A 22,145-nucleotide genomic window follows, 5' to 3' on the forward strand; every position below is an offset into this window, starting at 1 on the left:
GAAAAAATACATTTCCATCTCTCAGGGTATACCCTAGAATGGTAAGGAGCAGATGTAGCCTTCTTCTCTCTGGGATAGTGAACCAGAGAGTACTTATGACCTTCCTCTTCTCTCCCAATTCCCTCCTCTCTTCTCTCTCTCTCTCTCTGTACATACATGTACACATGTATGTTTATATATAGGTAATATGGGAGAAACATGTAAATTATGAGATCCATAAAAATTCTAACTCTATGTATATATAAATGCATGAATACAGCTTATATTTTAATGTTTCATCACAGATTATATACATATTTGTATATAATATAAACATATAATATATACAATATATACATATAATCTATATTATATATAATATAATAAAATACATATAATATATACATATACGTATGTATATAATAACATATTTGTGTGTTATGCCTATGTTAAATTCTACTCAAACATGTAAATTAATTTATACATGTAAATATAAATTATTTGTTCAACCTATGCATGTATTATATGTATCACATCATGTAACACATATATATTTTGTGAGTTAAAAAATATCTCATTTACATGTTTCTCTCATTAGAATGTAAGCTCCTTGAAGGGAAAGATCTTTTTTTTCCTTTGTATCCCCAGCACATAGCACAGTGCCTGGTACATGGCAAGTACTTTTAATAAATGCTTGTTGACTGAGTGGTAGATTAGCCACAGGCAATACATTTTTTGGCTGCTGCATCTCTTGAAGACCACCTATTATATCATAAAGAGATGTCCATCTGCATATTTAAAGGGAGTACCTATGCCAAATTCATGAATACATGAAGCATGGAGAAACAGGACATGGGCAGGGTCAAACAAATTAAGACAGAGATGTCAGCAGGAACAATATTAATAGGGAAGGAGTTCAAAGCTCTAGGCTCCTGGTTTAGAGTTAAGGATGGACCCAACATGCCAAATTTGCTGAGAGAGCCTGAGTCATTTACATTTGCCAGCCAGTCACATATAGCACATTCTTATGGATCAATCAAGCACCAAGAGACCTGAGTTTGAATCCAGCTGCATGCTGTTGGGCTAGTTATTCTCCTCTTTGAGTTTCCTTGCCAGCAAAATGAGGGAACTGGACTAAATGATTTTAAAGGGCCCTCCCCACTCTAAAATCCTATGATCTTTGCATTCTGTTCATTATCTGTGAATTTATCCTTTCCTTCTAAATTCTGTAAAGTCTTAAAAACAGATACAAGTACAAGAGGTAAATGCAAAAACAAAACAAAACAAAAAACAAGAATGAATGGGTATTGAGTAAGAAGCCGGAAAAGCTGGTACCAACTTACTTTTCTAGCATTACTTTCTATTGAGCTCCTAAAGTAGGAAAATTGTTCTCTCTCTCCCTCCCTCTCTTTTTCATTCTGTCTGTTAGTCTGTTATTCTGTCTGTCTGTCTGTCTGTTAGTCTGTTATTGTGTCTGTCTGTCTGTCTGTCTGTCTGTCTCTCTCTCTCTCTCACACACACACACACACACACACACACACATCAGAGTCTGCCCAGGTCAAGCTTAACTACAATCCCTGGTCAGACTAGCCTCTGCACAGCTACAGCTCCCCAGCCTCCCCCAACTTTTTTGCCCCAGGTGAAAATATTCCTGGTTATAGTTCTGATCACTCCTAGGATTTGTTCATGCTTTTCTCTATCTGAAATAGCTTCCTCTACTCAACCTGCCTGCATTCATCCTTCAAGGGCCAGCTTCAACTCTTCCTCTTCCTTGAAGTCTTCCCTAAGCCCAGCTGCTCTTCTCAGAGCCCCTAGAGCATGCACTGTCTGTTCTATCCCTTGGACACATATGACAATCTGCCTTCTATTGTGGGAAGCTTTTTGTGGTTGTAAGTTCTCAATATAATATAATCTAATAAACATTTCTTAAATGCCTGCTGTGCTAGGCTCTGTGCCAGACACTGAGTATCCAATGACAAAACCAAAAATGGGCCCTGCCCTCAAGTAGGTTTCATTTTACTGGAAGGAAAAATCAAGTAATCCAAGAAGTATACCTAAGAGTGTGTGTGTGTGTGTGTGGAGAGAGAGAGATAGAGACAGACAGACAGAGACAGGGAAAGAAGAAGAAGAAGAAGAAAGAAGAAAGAAGAAAGAAGAAGAAGAAGAAGAAGAAGAAGAAGAAGAAGAAGAAGAAGAAGAAGAAGAAGAAGAAGAAGAAGAAGAAGAAGAAGGAGAAGGAGAAGGAGAAGGAGAAGGAGAAGGAGAAGGAGAAGGAGAAGGAGAAGGAGAAGGAGAAGGAGAAGGAGAAGGAGAAGGAGAAGGAGAAGGAGAAGGAGAAGGAGAAGGAGAAGGAGAAGGAGAAGGAGAAGGAGAAGAAGAAGAAGAAGAAGAAGAAGAAGAAGAAGAAGAAGAAGAAGAAGAAGAAGAAGAAGAAGAAGAAGAAGAAGAAGAAGAAGAAGAAGAAGACGACGACGACGACGACGACGACGACATATACAGGCACTACTCCTTATATAGTATATAGGGGAAAGAAAACATATGTGTTTGTATATTTGTACACACAAATATTCTATATTACATAGTCTATATAGCAGGGGCTAGGGAAAAGAGAGAGTGTATATATACACACTTCTCTTTATATTATACAGTATATGGGGGAGAGAGTGCATGTGTGTATGTACAGATGCATACTCTTTATATTACATAGTGTATATATAGGGGAAGAGGTAAAGAAAAGAGAGAGCATATATACATATATCCAAATACTTTCTATATTATATAGTATATTAGGGAGACAGACAGATAGACAGACAGACAGACAGACAGACAGTCACTTGAGGTGGGAGAAAACACTGAAACTAGTCTTATCTTCCCAGCTTGGCTTTAGGCTCCTTCTGGGCAGAACTTGAGTTTTATCCTTCTCCAGTACACCCTAGAACCCTAGTCAGTGTTTTGTTCATAGTCAAGGCACAATACCTATTGAACAATTGGTTGATATTCCAAAAGTATCTTAGATTTAGATCTGGAAGGCATTTAGTCCCAAACTCTCATTTTGCAGATGAGGAAACTCAAGGCCAGAGAGTGACTTGCCCAAGATCACACAGGTAGTCAGGATCAGAGTGGGATCTGAACTTAGATCTTCCTGACTCCAAGTCTAGCATTCATCTATCATATCACATAGCTTTGTAGAAGTGGGACAGTGTTATGTCTGTAAAGTGATTCCTTTTCTCAGCAGAGACTGTTTCCTGGATTGTTTTCCTACTGTTGAACCACCTTTGTATACTTGGTAAAAATCTCACTTGGTCACAGTGATTAATATGGTGCTAAAGTCTTTGCTAGTATAACAGGACTTTGATTGAGGCTGTGTACTAGAAATCACTTCCTAACCTGGCCTCAGGGTAATTCTCAACCCCATACAGGAGATTCCTGGGAGGGAAAGCATGTCTCATCCTTGTACTTCCCCAGACAGCCCCAGACAAGACCCCATAGCTTAAGAGGATATCACCAAAGTGTTCTTGTTCTCTCTCTCTCTCTCTCTTTCTCTCTCTCTCTCTCTCTCTCTCTCTCTCTCTCTCTCTCTCTCTCTCTCTCTCTCTCTCTCTCTCTCTCTCTTTCACACACACACACACACACACACACACACACACACACACACACACACAAATGACTGGAGCTGCTTCGTCTCTCATCTAGGGACAATCCAATCAGAAGACACCTTGAGGTGCCCTTGCTCTCCAGTCACAGCCATCCAGGTAATGATGGATCATGGTGACTCAGGAGATGACATGAGGTAACCCTAACACATAGGTTTGCTGTTCAAGGAAGTGGGGAGAGAAGGAATGGGGAGAGAAGGGCAGCCAGAAGGAAAAAAGCAATTAGATCTTGTCCTCATCACCCACACAAAGCAAGCAAGTGACACAGGATGACAGAAACTAAGAACAATAAGAGGATCTCACGCTCCTTTCCCCTTCATCTCAATCCTTGACAGGCGCTGATAGAGACAGTCCTCTGGAGTGGCTCTCTTCCTCCCCTTTGAAGACCTGAAGGATGCATGCAGACACTCTCACTTCTCAAACACACCTACCCCCTCCTCGCTCCAGCACTCCAATTTCCCAGGGAGCAAAAGGGGATGAGAGCAGCCACAGGCTGCTCACAGCAACCCCGCGAGACTTGGGTCAGTCCAAAAGGGTCCATCCTGCAGCCTCACTCTAACCCAAGAGCTGCTCCAGCCTGGACCAACACTGTCTTGAAGCCCAAAGGTCTGGGTAGCTCAGTCCTATTCCAAGAGCTGTTGTAGAAACTTATTCTGGCCCCACAACTGGGATATCCATAGAAAAGAGAATATGAGTTGGCTCCCTCTCTCATACATTCACACACACATACCCTCATAATTATATTCAGCCTAACACAACTGTTCAAACTGAAGGAAGAGAGTCCAAGAGCAATTCACATCTAGAATGGTACAGTTAAGAGACAAACGAATATAGAGCTAGATTTAGAGTCAAGATGATCTGTGTTCAAATCATGCCTCTGGCCCTAACTAGATAGCTCAAGGACCTTAATCTCTTTGAGCCTCAACTTCCTTATTTGTAAAATGGGGGCAAAATATCTGTAGTGTGTATATGTAGTATAATGACATGTATAGTACCTATAAAAATAATATCAATTATGATATTAACATTTGTTTTATCTCTATTCCATAGAACAATATTAGAACACAGAACTCTCTTCTAAAGAGTTATTGACACTCAAGAAAATCCTGTAAAACTATATATATTATATATATATATATATATATATATACACATATAAATGTGTACACAGGTGCCCATACATTTACACTATATAAACACCATACAAATATCAGGTAGTAGTAGTAGTAATAGTAATAGAAAGATCTTGAATTTAGAGCACCTGAATTCTAATCTCTGCCTATTTTTTAAACCCATACTTTCTGTCTTAGTATCAGTTCTAAGACAGAAGAGGGGCAAGGGCTAGGCAATTGGAGTTAAGTGACTTGTCCTAGACCACATAGTTAGGAAGTATATGAGGTCACATTTGAACCCTGGTCCTCCCAACTTTGGGCCTGGCACTCTATCCACTGTGCCATCTAGCTGACCCTCCTAATTTGTTTTTTTTAATATCTGTATGACTTCAGGCAATTCTTCTGTTAAGTGACCTCTTGAGCCTTAATTTCCTCACTCATAAACTGAGAGGACTGGCCTAGATGGCCTCGAAGGTACCTTCCAAGAATATGATGACACAAGCTCAGAGAAAGGAGCTAGAGAAGCAGTAGTCAACTGGGACTAGATCTTAAAACAGAGATTTAAATCTGGTGGGGTCCTCAAAGGTTACTGAGTCCAGATGGCACCAATAGGCAAGGACCCAAAAGAAAAAGAAAAAGAATGCACAACTGTCCTGTTGGCATGTAGATAAGCTATGAAGAGAGCCTAGAGGGAGAGCTGGGAAAGGATGAATTAGGACTTGCCTTCTCACAGCTGCCCAGTCATCCCAGCAGATGGTGACATTTAGACCGCTAGCATGAGCTCCCTTCCAGTTGGGTTCCAGGGCAGACAAGACCTGGGCAGGATGAGTCCTTGCCATATAGTGTGAGAGTTAGAGCCAATGGGAAGGTCTTCTCCATACCAGTTCTAAAATATCTCCCTCACTGACCTCTCTACTAAGTGAACTATGATATTATTTCCTTCAGAATGCCACCATTAAATGAAAATATCCCTTCAATAGAGCAACACATTGGCTTACCATCAAATATTTATTCCCTGGTCTAACTAGGCTTATCAGATGAATAGGAAGGGAAGAAGAAATGAGAGGGCATAGGACTGGTCAGTTTCTAGAGTAGAAAGAGGAAAGTAAAGCCCTACACTTGGGATACCATTGAGAAAAGAAAGCTTAAAAGTCGGGGATCTCAGGACAGTCTGGAAGAGAGACAAGGGGGCATAAGAAAGGAAGAGAGTAAGCCACAGAAGAGAGCCTGCTCAGGCTTCACCATTTGACCAAATCTTACCCCTTCCTATGCCCTTCCATGTGTATACCTGAAAAGTGTATGTTGCCCTAACACATACATGACCTACCTGATACTGTACTCTACCATGCCTATGTCTAGAGACAGCGAGGTATCATAGTGGATCAAGCATTGGATCTGGAGTCAAAAAAGACCCAAGTTCACACTAATTATGTGACATTGGCCATGTTCCCTAAAGCTTCCTTCTAACTCTAAGTCAAGGATCGCCTAATGGTAGTGATTTGGGGGTAGAAGTCAAGACACCTGGGTTCTGGAGCTTAAAGTTCTTAAGCCTCAATTTCCTCTGCTGTAAAATTACCTGAAAGATTCCTTCCAGAAATGGCATTTTGTGATGGTATTCAATAAATATTATTGAATATCTATTATAACTAATGCTCTGTACTGGTCATCAAGGAGGATATGAAGATGAACAGGACCCAGTACCTACTCTGAAGGAACTTACATCCTTGTAGGGCAGATAAAACATACACAAATATATGGGAGGCAGTACCACAAACGAGATACCAACAAAGTGCTTTGAGGATGTTTAATGGAAGGAACAGTATTTGAGAAGAACCTAGAAGGACAGGTAAACCTTAAACAGAACTGGAGGGGAAAGGGCATTCCAGATCAGAGGGGATAGCATGGGCAAGAGAATGGATGAGAGAACATGTATACCATGATCACAGGGTAAAGAAAAGAGTCACACACATGGGTGACAACACAATTTCATGAAAGGAAATAATGGCAGGCAAATCTGGAAAGATAAATTGGGGCTTTGATAAGTTGAGGTAAGAAAGTTTGGACTTCATTTAATAGGTAAAGGGGAGCCATTGAAGATTTTTGAGTTAGGAAGGTAACATGATCACAGCCAATCTTTCAGAAAAATTCTGTAATTCTGAAACGTGTCCTGACCCCCACTATGGCTAAACCCCTCTATTCTCACATGCTTTCAGCTTTTTTTCACATCAGATAACCTTTGTCAGTGTGTTTTCCATTCTATCAGGAGAGAGAGAGAGAGAGAGAGAGAGAGAGAGAGAGAGAGAGAGAGAGAGAGAGAGAAATGGAGAGAGAGAGAGAGAGAGAGAGAGAAATGGAGAGAGAGAGAGAGAGAGAGAGAGAGAGAGAGAGAGAAATGGAGAGAGAGAGAGAGAGAGAGAGAGAGAGAGAGAGAGAGAGAGAGAGAGAGAAATGGGGAGAGAGAGAGAGAGAGAGAGAGAGAGAGAGAGAGAAATGGGGAGAGAGAGAGAGAGAGAGAGAGAGAGAGAGAGAGAGAGAGAGAGAGAGAGAGAGAGAGAGAGAGAGAGAGAGACACTCTGAGATCTCCTGCCAACCCACTTCATGAAGTGTCAGGGGAGCCAGCCAGCCGGGTGGAAAGTGATCCCTATAGCAATTACTGTGCTGATGGGGAGGCATGTTGGAGCCTGAAGGGAATCTAATTCAGCTGCACAGTAGCTGAGGCTGCTATCACAAGCTCCCAATACCTCAGACATAGGGGCCTCGTAGTCTCTTTTCTTGAAACTGCACAGTCTTTTTTTTATTAGGTTCCCCCCACTTTTTAAAGCACTTTCACATACATCTAAACATTGAATCTAGGCAACCATCTGCTTAAGGGAGGCAATGCAGGGATGTCCATTCCCATTTGGTGAACAAGGAAACTGATGTACAGGGAGCTCAGCTCCTTCCCCAAGGTTGCCCACTTTGTGAATGGTCCCAGGTTTCCAGACTCATTCTATCAGCTCTTGCTTCCTTTCTTTGGGAAAAGAATATTCTAGTCTAAAGGTTATGCTGTGCCCATTTTGATCCTATAGATTACTAGACTGATATGTTTTTGAAGAGGAAAGAGAATTTAGATTATCTAATCCAGGGGTTCTTCATCTTTTTTTGTGTCATGGATCTTTCGGGCAGTCTGGGGAAGCTTAGGGACCCCTCCAAAGAATCATGTTTTTAAATGCATAAAATAAAAGGCATAGGATTAGACTATAAGGGAAACTAATTATACTGAAATAGTTATTAAAATATCTTAAAAATCAAATTCACGGGCCCCAGATGAAGCACCCCTGATTTTCATTTTGTTTTTTTATATGTATCCCTTTTACTTAGCACAGTGCCTGGAGTAGAATAGGCACTCTGTGCCTGTTGGATTGAACTGAATCTTCCAAATGAGGAAACTGAGGCTTTGAGAGGTTAAATGCCTTCCAGGACTAGATTCCCAAGTCTTTTAACTCTTTCTGCACTACTGGCATCAAACTCCAATAGAAACACATCTCTGCTGACCTCATTGACTTAGGAAACTACAAATTGACATTATTTATGCTATAGTATATTTTTATTTATTTTGTAAAACATTTCCAAATTGCATTTTAATCTGGTTCAGGTATTCCTTGGGAGTGTTATGGGTTGCTTATTTTGATACCACAACCGCCCCACTCCCAAAACCCCAGAATCTCACAGATAGCAGTTAAAAGAGACCTAACCACCACCCACTGTAATCTGTCTGAATAAGAGTCTACCCTATAATATATCAATCAATAAACATTTAATTAAGCCTCTACTATATGCCAGGCACTGTGGTAAATTCAACAAGTGCTCACCCCATCTTTGCTGGAAAATTTTAGGGGGAGAAAGAGGAGGAGGTGACCCACTACTCCCTCAAGGCAACCCATTCCACTTTTGGACGGTTCTAATTATGCATTAAGAAGGTTTCTCTTTACATCAAACCTAAATTTGCCTCTTTGCAATCCATCGTTCCTAGTTCTCCCCTCTGGGCCCATGAAAAACAAATCTAATCCCTCTTCCATGTGACAGCCGTTCAAATACCTGAAAATAGCTATCATGCCCCACCCTTGGACCCGAGTCTTCTTTTCTCCAGGCTAAACATTCCCCCGCTCCCTCAGTCAACCATGTGGTATGATCTCTAAGCCCTTCCTCATCCCAGTCACCTTCTTCTGGGTGATCTTTAGCCTATCAATGCCCTTTTCTTATAATATGACACTAGCCACCATACACAATAATCCAGATGTGATCTGAGGAGGCAGCAGAAGAGTTATCAACACCCCTAGTCCTAGATGCCTAATGCAGACTAAGATCAGTTTAGCTGTCTTGGCTACCATATCATGCTGTTCACTCATATTATTAAGCTTCCAACTCATTAAACACCTGAGCTTTTTATCAAACTGCTGTCTGGCCACATCTTGTACCTGTGAAGTGGATTTTTTGACTACTTCTATCCCTATTAAATTTTATCTTCTCAGATTCACTCAAACATCCCATGTCTCATGATCTTTACAGACTCGCTGTACATTATTACCCCTTAGACACTGAGATCCAGCCCAGACTGCCATTTTCTTTGTTTCTTACAACTGATACTCCAGTTTTAGAGTCATAGATCAGTTAAATAGATTAAGTACACAATACACACTAGTAAATGACCATTGTAATCTAGTATTTGATAAACCTAAAGATCCAAGTATTGGGGGGGGAAAGCTCACCATGTGATCAAAATTGCTGGGGAAACTGGAAAGCAGTCTGGCAGAAACTAGGCATAGACCAACATCTGACACTAGACCAAAATAAGGTCAAAGTAGATAAATGATTTAGACATAAAGGGTGATATAAGTAAACTAGGAGTGCATGGAAAGTTACTTGACAGATTTATGGATGAGGGAAAAGTTTATAAACAAAAGAGAGAAAGAGAGACAGAGAGGATCACAGAGAATAAAATGAGCAATTTTAATTATATGAAATTAAAAAGATTTTGCACAAATAAAAACCAATGCAGCCAAAATCAGAAGGAAAGTAGGAAACAGGTGAAAAAAGATTACAGTAGGTTTCTCTGATAAAGGCCTCACTCCTCAAATATATAAGGAACTGAGCCAAATTTATAAAAAATAGTCATTCCTCAGTTGATAAATGCTCAAAAAGGATAGGAACAGGCAGTTTTCAGAAAAACAATTCATAACTATCAATAGTCACCTGAAAAATACTCTAAATCACTATTGATTAGGGAAATGCAAATTAAAACAACTCTGAAATACCACCTCACACCTATCAGATTGGCTAACATGACGAAAAGGAAAATGATAAATGGTGGAGGAGATGTGGAAAAACAGATACATTAATGAACTGCTGATGGAGTTGAAAACTGATCCAACCATTCTAGAGAACAAGTTGGAACTATGCCCAAAGGGCCATAAAACTGTGCATTCTCTTTGAACCAGCACTACCAGTACTAGGTCTATATCCCAAAGAGATCAAAGAAAATGGAAAAAGACCCACATGTACAAAAATATTTATAACAGCTCTTTTTGTTGCGGCAAAGAATTGGAAATTGAGGAATTGTCCATCAATTGGGAAATGACTGAACAAGCTGTGGTATATGATCATGATGGAATACTATTGTGATACAAAAAAAAAAGACAAAAGGGATGATTTCAGAAAAAACTGGATAAATTTATATGAACTGATGTGAAGTGAAGTCAGCAGTATCAGAACATTGTACATAGCAAAAGCAATATTGTTAGGATAGATCAACTGTGAAGGACTTGGCTACTCTGACCAATACAGTGATCCAAAACAATTCTAAAGGACCCATAATGAAAACTGTTATCTACTTCCAGAGAAATAACTGATAGCATCTGAATGCAAAGTGAAGCATACTTTTTTTTTTTACTTTATGTTTTTGCTTTTTCTTTTTGGCAACATGGCTAACATAGAAACATGTTTTACATGACTCTGCATGTATAACTGATATATCATGGTAGGTAAGGAGGGAGGGAGAAAATTTGGAACTCAAAATTATTTTAAAATTAATGTTAAATGAATGAAAAAAATTATTAAATGATACTCCATTTTCCATTCCTGTGCCTTTGCACTGACAATGGCTGGAATGTACATTCTCCTCCTTATATTCACACCTCATAAAATTCTCTTCTTTTATGACATAGCTCAGTCATCATCTTATATATGAATCCTTTCCACATCCTAATTGCTAATATCCTCCCTTCCTAACTACTTTCCATTTAACTACTTCGTATTTAAATTTATTTGTTTTCTCTCCTATAAGAACGTAAGCTCCTTGAGAACATATTGTTTCATTTCTTGTATTTATATCCCCAGTGCCTAGCACCACACAAAATCCTTTATAAATGCTTGTCAGCCTTAGATTCTATTTCTGCTATCCAATGTATTAGCTATCTGTCCTAGTATTGTTGCACTGGCAAATCTGATAAGCATGCCATTGATGCCTTTACCCAAATAATAGATTGATAAAAAAAAAAAAATTAAGCAGCATAGGGTCATTCAGAGATCCTTGGAATACTCTAGCAGAGACTTTCTTCTACACTTTCATTCTTTGGGTCTGGCCAATCAACCAGTTTTGATTCTACATAATTCTACATCTCTCACCTGGTCTGCAAGTGTAATGTGGAAGGTTCTGTGTCAAGCATTTTTTTTTCTCTTAGTAAATTACACCAACAGCATTTCTCTTACCTATCAGTGTAGTAATCCTATCAAAAATAAGGTTAGGTTGGCATGACTTGCTCTTGATTTAGCCTTGATAACTCCCTGGGAGCACAGCTTCCTTTTCCAAATATTCATTAACTTTCTCTTTACTAATGTGTTATAGATTTTCTTCAGAAATTAAAAATCAAGCTCATTGTCCAAAATTGGCAAATTTTTTTCTCTTCTCTTAAAAATGGGGTGCCATTTTGCACTACTTTAGTCTTTTTTTGGCACTTCTGTTCCCCAGGGTCTTTTAAAGGTCACTGACAGTGGTTCAGCAACTACATCAGATCTTCATCTTATAATGACAACTACAAAAAGGGGGTGAGACAGAACATCATGGCTTAGAATCACAAAATCCTAGAATTGCAAGAGACCTTATTGAATATCCAGTCTAATCTCAACTCTTGGTATGAATTCCCTTTACAACATTCTGACACATGTTTTCATCTAGCCTCTGTTTGGGCACTTTCACTGATGGGGAATTCATGGAACAGCCCACTCCCTTCCAGGAATGGGCTTTCATTGGTCATTTATTCATCTCTCCAGCCAAAATCTGTTTCCCTGCATCTTTCACTACTTCATCCTACTTGTCCCCTCTGGGATCCAAGCAGAAGCTTATTCCCTCTTTCAGGAGAAAGTAAAGGCAGCAGTAAATGAGTGTTCCCAACTCCTCAAAGTTCTCTCAGTTCCTTAAATTATTTTTATTTGACATAGTTTCCAGATTTCTTACCTCCCTGGACACTCTCCACTGGATACACTTCTATTTGTCAAAGTCATTCTTGAGATGTAGTTCCCAAAACTTAACACTGTCTTTCAGACATAGTCTGATCAGGGCAATTCCCAGTCAGATAATCACTTGCTCTGTTCCGATCACCAGGATTCCATTAGTACTTCTTAAATTCATGTGAGCCTTTCTGGTAGCCTCTATCATGCCACTGACTCATGTTGAAGACAACTGAAATACTTCAGGAGCTAATGAAGGTCCTAAGCTGTTCTAGGGTTCAAGGAAACATACTGAGCTCTCTTTTGTTCTTGTTTCATTAATGAGGGGGAGACAAGAGGTAACAGCGGGATACACCTTAAATCATTGTATATGGGTATATATATATATATATATATATATATATATATAACCCTGAGAGTCAGCATAAAGAAGAAGAAAACATCAGGGCCATCAAGGTTCAAGAACTATGTGACCAAGAACAGGTCACTTAACCCCTCTCTCAGTGCCTTCCGGAAACTAAGACCAGAAATTAGAGATAAATAACATATCTGTATCAGGGAGGAATTTTCCACATCAGGGAGTTCCCTGACACTGATGAAATCAGAGGTTCAGACAATACTCTCTCTCTAATGAACTCCCTCTCATAACTATATTCTTTGCAGTTTTTTAAAATGAGGTACATTTAAGCACAAATATAAACATAATATAAACACATATATGAAACCCTATAAATGTCTTCTTCACATATTTTTTCAGTGTCTAATTGATATCTGATGCCTCTCCTTCCCCAACCCATCTCACCTGGCTTCTAGACCCCACAGCCTGCCTACCTTGCGTCCAGCCTCATTGTTGTGTAAGTTCATAAGGGTCCTAGCATTCTGTTTTATCTCTCTTGCATCCACGAAGACTTTGGCAAAGCCGATGCCATAGCGGATGTCAGCTGAGCAGCCCCCCCACTTCCAGCCTTCGTCTCGGTGATATTGGCCCTGCTTCTCCTTGTCACAGCCACAGTCACTCAGGTTACCCTGCGTACAAGCAGCTGTAATGGCATGGGCCACACCTGCAGCAATGACGGCATAGGTGAATGCAGCTTCTCGGCTCCCTGATTAAAAAAGAGAAAGAGAGAAAGAGAGAGAGAGAGACAGGCATCAAGTTGTGGCAGGAACCAGGATTCTGAAGAAAAGGGAACTGAAAACGCAGACTACAGGCTCCATGATGGTAGGCACTGTGCCCTTTGTGTCTTCTTGTGACCCAGCATAGTCCTCTGTATGTGGCAGTGGGGGCTAAGGGGCATGCAACAAATCAGGACTTGATTTATTGTTAGTAAGTTTTCTAAACTTATGAAAGTGATGGAGGAAATGTTAGCAAGTGTTAATAATATAATTAAACCCAAAAGTATGTCAGGCTTACATTTTCGAGAGCCTATTGTTAAATATTTATTGGCACACTCCTATAAAGGTCTAACATGCAGATAACAACCTATGATTTCATTAGTGACGGGAACTCCTGGTGAGGGAATTCCCTTCCCAGTAGTTAATCACAAGTTGTCTACAATGTAGTAGATAAGTCTTAAGAGCTGACAGAGACACATGAACCATTGGTGACTTGCTCAAGGCCACAGTACTAATAAATATCAGAGTTACAATTTGAACCTAAATCTTCCTGACACCATAGTACCTCTAAAGTCTTTAATAAGAATCCTTTTTCCAACTGAATTAAATTGAGACTAAAGGAAAGATGATCAATTTTACCTAGCAAAGAGAAGGCCTACGACTCTCCTTTCCATATGTTTTTCTTCTAAGACATACTTGTGAACTTCTGCCATGATGTAAGAAAGAAGACACAATTGTGTCTCTCATCCAGCCATCTGTCATCTATGATCTTTTAGTCAATCAATCAATCCACCCAGTCACCCATCCATATACTCACACATAAACATGCTTCCTCCACTTATTAACTATAACACAGATTATGCCCTATATAAATGGAGCTAATAGCCACATTGATAATAGCTAATTGATCTCCAAGATCAATTACAGTGTTTTGACTAATAATGGGCAGATCATTCAATCTTTCTGGGTCTCAGTTTCCCTGTCATAGGGGTTAATAATTCTTACACTGCTTACCTCAAAAGATTATGGTAGGAAAAGGGTTTTATAAACTTTAAACCAACTGCAATCATGGCCCCACTCTGCCTAGAATAGTACCATTAGACTAGATATCCCCAAACCATGCTCTCAGTCACTGGGAGAATTAGTCCCCTCATCTTTGGTACTTCTGCCCAGGAGCTTAGCCATGTTGCTCGGTGAGGGATCAATGAGAGAACACGAAGTTGCTTAGCCCCAGTGATTGTAGCCGTGTTCTGCCAGCCTTCCTTCCTTCTACACTTCTCCCTTTTTGTTGAGGGCACCAGCATTCTCCTGTTTTCTAAAGGCTCATAATCCTAATGTCACCCATCAACTCCTCCCTCTGATTCACCCCACATATTGAAAACACTGCCAAATCTTGTCATTTCTAGTTTCCCAGCATCTCCCTAAACACAGCTCCCTTCTCTCTACTCTTCCAACCACCAAGTTCAAACCCTCATTGCCTTCTCTCCTACACTTATCTAACAGTCTTTTTTTTTTAATCCTCAGTTTCTGTCTCAGTAACAACTCCAAGACAGAAGGGCACTCTATCCACTGAGCCACATAGCTGCCCCTATCTCTAACAGCCTTTTTTTTAAACTCTTACCTTCTGTCTTAGAATTTGCATGTTGGTTTAAAGGCAGAAGAATGGTAAGGGCTCAGCAATAGGGATTAAGTGACTTGCCCAGGGTCACACAGCTAGGAAGTGTCTGAGGCCAGATTTGAATTTAGAAAGTTTTCCTGACTCTGGGCCTGATACTCTATCCACTGCACTCCCCAGCTGCCCCCAAACTGTTTCAGATTACCTTGTATCTCTCTAGTTATTTACAGATTATCTCTTGTAAGCTCTCTATTTTTTGCCCCCCCCCTTCTCTCTCTCTCTCTCTCTCTCTCTCTCTCTCTCTCTCTCTCTCTCTCTCTCTCTCTCTCTCTCTCTCTCTCTCTCTCTCTCTCTCTCTCTCTCTCTCTGTGTGTGTCTCTGTCTCTCTCTGTCTCTGTCTCTGTCTTTCTCTCTCTGTCTCTCTCCACACACACACACACACACACACACACACACACACACACACACACATATATTCAGTGATTAACACAGTGTCTAGTACATCCCAATTAATAAATGCTTATTGGATGACTCCGTCAGTCAAGCACTTATGATGTGCCAGGCACTGGCCTGAGCCCTGGAGGCACAAAAAGAGGTACACAATAGTCTCTGCCCAGAAGGAGCTTACAGTCTAATTAGGGAAACAATAACAAAAAAGTATACACAGCACAAATAGGAATAAGTCACCAGAATTAAGAGGGGCTGGGGAAAGGCTACCTATAGAAAAGGGAAATTTTGTTAGGAATTAAAGGAAGCCAATGAAGTCAATAGGAAGAGATGTTCTAGCATGGGAAACAGAGAAATGCCCGAGCTGAGAGATGGGATGTCTTGTTCATGGAACAGCCAAGAAGCTAGTGTCACTGGATTGAAGGGTACATAGAATCTGGCCTCAAATACTTCCTAGCTGTATGACCCTGGGGAAGTCACTTAACCCCCATTGTGAAGCTCTTACCGCTCTTCTGCCTTAGTATTGATTCTAAGACAGAAGGTAAGGGTTTAAAAAAAAAATAAAAGATTAGAGAGGAGAAAAGTGTATATAAGAAACCTGGAAACATAGGAGGGGGCTAGGTTATAAAGGGCTTTGAATTCCAAACAGAGCATTTTGGAGGCAAAAGGGAGCCACTGGAATAAGAGGATGGAAGGGAGTGTCCTGGTCCAATCTGAAATGGAGCGGCTAAATGGAGGATGGACTGGATGGGGATAGACTGGAGTCAGGCAGACCCAGGAGAAGGCTATTGGGATAATCCAGATAGGAGGTGACAGTGACAGAGGAGAGAAGAGGGGAGATACAAGAGATGCTGCAAAGGGGAGATCAGCAACTCTTGGCACAGCTTGGCTATGGGCAGTGAGGTATAATGAGGAATCCAGTTGAGGCTCCCAGGCTGTGAGCCTGAGGGACTGGGAGGATGATGTTCCTCTGGAGTGTAATAGGGAAAGTAGGGGACAGGGGAGGAGGGGTTTAGGGGACTCTAGCCAGGCCTAAACCATGCTTCATATCTCTACACCCCAATCATCTTACCATCTGTCTTTCCACCAACAACCCATCCCATCCCTCCTTCTGTCAGTTTTCTGCCTTTTGCTGTAGGAACAGTGAGTAAATTGATTCTCTCAGTGTTTCTTGAAAGGATGTGTCCTGTGTGTGAATTAACTCATCATCCTAACCCCCTGGATTAAAACCCTTTTCCTGGCCAGTATTCCCCCTATTGGAATGTCAGTTTAGTGTATTTCCTCTCTTTCTATTAGAATGTGACTTCCATGGGGGTGGCTAGGTAGCTCAGTGGCTAGAGAGCTAAGCTTAGGGGCAGGAGGTCCTGGATTCAAATTTGGTCTCAGACCTGAGTTGTGTGACCCCCATTGCCTAGCCTTTACCACTTTCCTGCCTTAGAATCAATATTAGGTAACAGTTTAAAAAAGAACAGAAAACAATGTAACCTCCAAGAAGACGGGACTTTCCTATTTGTATCCCTGCTTGGCACATGCTAAGAATTTAATGAATATTTTTTCACTCATTCATTAAAATGCGATTTTAACACAAGACACTTACCATGTACTCATACTCAGCCACAAACATATGGCCATACAGACTCGCCTACTTTGCTGACATAAACAATCTTATACATATATGCATTTTTAAGATAGATGGGTAGAGATGGATAATAACAATATCAGCAATTACATAGCACCTACTATGTGCAAGGCACCATGCTAAGCACTTTATAAACATTACCTTGTCTGATCCTCACAACACCCTGGGAGCTGGTGATCCTCATTTTACACCTTAAGAAAGTGAGGTAAACAGAGGTGATATGATTTGCTCAGGGTCATGCAAATAGTAAGTATCTAAAGTCATATTTGAATTCAGGTCGTCTTTTTTTTTTAACCCTTAACTTTTGTCTTAAAATTAATACTGTGTGTTGGTTCTAAGACAGAGGAGCAGTAAGGGCTAGGAAATGGGGGTTCAGGTGACTTTCCCAGGGTCACACTGCCGGGAGGTGACTGAGGTCACATTTGAACCCACAACCTCCCATCTCTTGGCCTGATTCTCAATCCACTGCGCCATCTCACTGCCTCCTGAATTTGGGTCTTCTTGACTCCAAGCCTAGCACTCTGTCCACTATACCACCTAGCAGAAACTGAGTGACTGTAATGGAAAAGGAGCCAGCCACCCTCACCAACTGCCACCAGCCACCATGCGCAGAGCAGGCAGGCCAACCTATGTGAGGCAGTGGGGCGCTGTGAGGGAGAGACCAGAGGCACCATCGGCCAAGTGAATCAAACCACCCTTGATCACAATCTCCCCTCCGATCTTGATAGAAACAGCCCAAGACCCTGAACCTATGAACCTTTGGAAATGCTTCCAGACCAGCCCCTTTGGCCATCATTCCCGGAAACAACCCCTGGGCAGATGCAGCCTGGCGATTAAGTGCTCCTGCAGGTGCTGCGGCCACATCTATTGTAGACCTAGAAAAGAAAGTTCTGGTGGCCAGGCCCTGGCACTGTTAACTTGTTCAGCATGATTTTATCAGTGGAAATGACATTAAAGAAGACACTGTCATCCATTTTGGTGCTGCGTCCCCCTAAAGCGCAGGGACCCTCCCATCTGACTTACAGCTAAAGCCTTCCATGCATGTCTCTCCCAGTAGAATGAGAGCACCTTAAGAGCAGGGACTATCTTGTTTTCTGTTCACATCCATGGCACTTTGCACACAGTAAGGTAAGCACATAATAAGTTCTCTATTCATCCATCCATCCATCCATCCATCCATCCATCCATCCATTCATTCATTCATAAGCATATCAGAGGATTTGGAAAGAAAAGGTCATAACAACCTGATGGTTAGGTGAGGTTTCTTTAAGGCAGCATTATGGGAAATGGGCTTTAAGATGAGTCTAACAGGCACAGAGATGGAGGATATGCCAGGTCTAGGAACAACCAGAGTGGGGGAATGTTGAGCTTAGTTTGCCTTTAGGAGGTTCAGTTTGACAAAAACATTAAATAGGTGGTGCTGAATAATGGGGGGGGGGAAGCTGGAACAATAAGGTGGCAATAGATTGACCTTGAATGTCAAACAAAAAATTCTGAGCTTTATTTGGGTCAATAAGAACCACTAGAGATTAAAAAAACAAACAAAAAACCCTTACTTCTTCCTTAGAATCAATACTAAGTATCCATTCCAAAGCAGAAGAGTGGTAAGGGCTAGTCAATTGGGGTTAGGTGACTTGCCCAGGGTCACACAGCTAGGAAGTGTCTGAGACCAGATTTGAACCCAGTTCCTCCCAACTCCAGGTCTGGGACTCTATCTACTGAGCTAGTTAGCTAACTGCCCCATGAGTGTGATCTGACTGGAATTATGGAATTATGGATAAGAAAGATTATTCTGGCAATAGTGTATACTAGAGGGTGAGCCCAAAGGGAAAGAGCCTGTTGCAATAGTACTCATGGGTGGTAAAGAGGGCATGCACTAGGCTGCTGGCAATGGAAATCATTTACCCATATGGCTATTTGTATTCATGCATAGAGACAAAGAAAGACAACATGGGCCAATAGCTCCACCACTAATTATGAATCAGTTCCCTATGTTGGTCTCAGTTTCCAAATCAATGAGTTTTCTATAGAAATATGTATATGTTGATATCACGTGTATAACCTGTATCAAATTGCTTGCCACCTTGGGGAGAGAGGAGGGAGGGAGAGGATTTGGAACTCAAAATTTTAGAAAACTAATGTAAAAAATTATCTTCACAAGTAATTGGGAAGAGATAAAATACTGAACACTTAAAAAAATAAACAAACAAAAATATGCCCGTGTCCATCAACTATGCTCTCCTTCCCCTTTTCAGCAATGATCCCACCTTCTTCCTTCATGCCGCTGGTCAAGAATCAGCAAAGAAGAATGAAAAAACCCCAGAACAAAAGCATACTAAATACAACTTTTAGATGTATGAAGGCATCTTAGGGCACTGATTCAGAGATTGTAACCTAGGGAATAGCAATTAGCATTCATGGCCATTACAAAACAGATAATAATCAGTTATTCTCCTTCTCCATGAGGACTGGCCAAAGAAAATAGCTATAATTACTTCCTGCATCAGGAGGGCTTCAAGTTAGACTTCAGGAAGAATTTTTTGACAGTGAGCAATGTCATATGGGGTGGCAGATGGGGTGAGGGGCAGGGAGGCAGGATGTATGAGATGACCAAGACATGGGAGGCTGAGAAATCAACTCTCCAGAAGATCTTTAGAAACAAGGTTAATTCTCATCTATATACTATGATTTACAAACGGTCCCACCTGGAGGAAGGGGGTACACCAGCTGACCTCTTTGATATGTCCTAGCCCTAGGAGTCTAATGATAAGGCCAAGCACCCCCAAGGGAGGCACTCAGCATTCCAAAAGGCTCTTGGCAAATGCTACTGTCAGCCTCCTGGAGACACACCTTGTGGCCATTGGTGGGTCTGAGCACAAGGCTTACAAAATTCTTTGAGGCAGAGCCAAAAGCTGCCATAGCTTAGAAGAAATTTCTAGAATATGGAGGGTGATACTTCAATTCTGAAAGGCACATGACCCCAAATCCTTCCCTGAGTCACTATTTCTAACTTGGGGGGTCAGCTCTAATTACACACCAAACTGGGCAAGTATTGCCTTTATCACCACCAACGAAGAAGCTGATCTCAGATATCTCTGATCTTCAACAGGTTCTGGGTCATTATTATCAACCTCTGATCTCAAAGGATTTTCTGTGTCTGAGTAGAGCTTAACTTGGTTTCCATTTTCTATAAAGTGAGCATTTAGAGGTACTCACTACTTCGGAGAATTTACAAGCAAAGTGACTCACAAGCTTCAAAGCACTAGAATTGTGAAGCATTTTCATTATTGGATTCTTAACTGCATTATCATTATCTGTGTACATAGAAAAATAAAGGAGTGTTGGCTCAAGGGCCATCAGCAATAACTGAAGGACTGAAAACTAAGGATCTCCTTTGGAACAAACAGAGAGAGGATGGAAACATTTTGCAGTGATTTCGGCTCAGCATGTTTCACGTTGATTCTGAATAAGGCACACAAAAAAAGATCAAACTGTCTCTACCCTCAAGAAGTTTACAGTTTACTGGTGGTAGGGATAGTGGTAGAAAATGACAGCAGTAAGCATTCTCCAAGGTAATGTGAAGATGGAGTAAGCATTAACAACTGCATGAGGGAAGGTTTCCTAAAGGATTTGAGTTGAAGACTGAGAGCAAATGAGGAAGTAGTCCATTCCAGAGATGAAGGGCAACCTGTGTAAATGTCCAGATGAAGTGCCAAGTGTGGTATGTTTTAGGCTATTTTGATTAAGATACAGAATAAAGGGGCAGCTAGGTAGCACAGTGGATAGAGAGCCAGGACTGGAGTTGGGAGGAACTGGGTTCAAATCTGGCCTCAGACATTTTCTAGCTGTGTGCCCCTGGATAAGTCATTTAACCCCAATTGCCTAGCCCTTACCACTCTTCTGCCTTGGAATTGATACTAAGACAGAAGGTAAGGGTTAAAAAAAAATACATAGAATGAAGTTGTAATAGCATGATAAAGTTAGAAAGGCAGACTAGAACCAAATTTTGTAGAGCCCTGGACATTTAGAGGGGCCATCTCTAAGGCCCCTCCCAACTCAAAATCAAAGATCCTAAATTCCAAGCTAAGCACTTTCCATTTTATTCTAGAAACAAGAAGGAAAAACTGAAGATTGTTTTGAGCAGAGAAACGTTATGGTCAGATCTGTTCCTTAGGGAAATGATTTTGGCAACTCTTTGGAAGCTGAACCGGAATAGGGAGAGAATTAAAGCAGAGAAGTAAATTAGGTTATTACCATAGTCCAACTGAGAGGTGAGAAGGTCCTGAAATAGAATACCATTAGTGGGAATACAAAAAAGAGGACAGAGAGGCACATGATCAAAAACTCAAACAAAATTTGTTGTTTTGCTTTTCCATCATGTCCAACTATTCATGACCCCGTTTGGGGTTTTCTTAGAAAAGATATTGGAGTAGTTGGCCATTTCCTTCTCCAGCCCATTTTACGATGAGGAAATTGAGGCAAATAGGGGGTTAAGTGATTTTCCTGGGATCACACGGTGTCTAAGGCCAGATTAGAATTCACAAAGATGAGTCTCCCTGACTCCAGGCCTGGGACCCCTATCCACTGGGCAAGCAATTGCCTTCAACAAGATTTTACAACCACTTTGAAGGTAGTTCATCATTAAGAATGTGTTGCAGTCTATTTTTACCCATTATATATTTTTCTATTGCCTTTGAGCCACTCATAACTTTGGTTCTTTCAAGATGGTAGCATACCAAGCCTTGCAACCATATACCATTTCTAAGAGAACATTAGTATTAAAAAAAAAAAATGGAGTTTTGTGCCGGGAGCAGATGGAGACTGTTGAAAGGAACCACTTTACTAAATATCTCACTTGATTTTGTAACTTGTGAACAAGGCTAATATAGATCAATGAACTGATTTATTTAGAAAATTAAAAATTGAATTTGGAAAAAAAAACAAAATTTGACAACTCATTTTTGTTATTTTGAAGGAGGAGAGGAAAGGAAGAGCTAAGCCTGACTTATGTTGTGAACCTGGGTCAGTAGGAGGACTGGGGTGCCTTCAAGAGAAATAAGGAATTTGGAGAAGAGGTGAATTGAAAGAAAGGGGGGGCATGA

General features: G+C 40.8%; 1 protein-coding gene across 1 annotated transcript in view; it reads right to left on the reverse strand.

Moving 5' to 3' along the window:
• Positions 1 to 22,145, reverse strand: part of WNT7A (Wnt family member 7A) — a 93,058-nt gene that overhangs the window by 34,126 nt on the left and 36,787 nt on the right. The window contains exon 3 of the mRNA XM_056804790.1: positions 13,061 to 13,332. Within this exon, the coding sequence (XP_056660768.1) occupies positions 13,061 to 13,332 (272 nt within the window). The remainder of the gene's footprint in view (positions 1 to 13,060; positions 13,333 to 22,145) is intronic.

The sequence above is a fragment of the Monodelphis domestica genome, chromosome 7, assembly GCF_027887165.1.
Source record: "Monodelphis domestica isolate mMonDom1 chromosome 7, mMonDom1.pri, whole genome shotgun sequence".
Lineage (NCBI taxonomy): Eukaryota > Metazoa > Chordata > Mammalia > Didelphimorphia > Didelphidae > Monodelphis > Monodelphis domestica.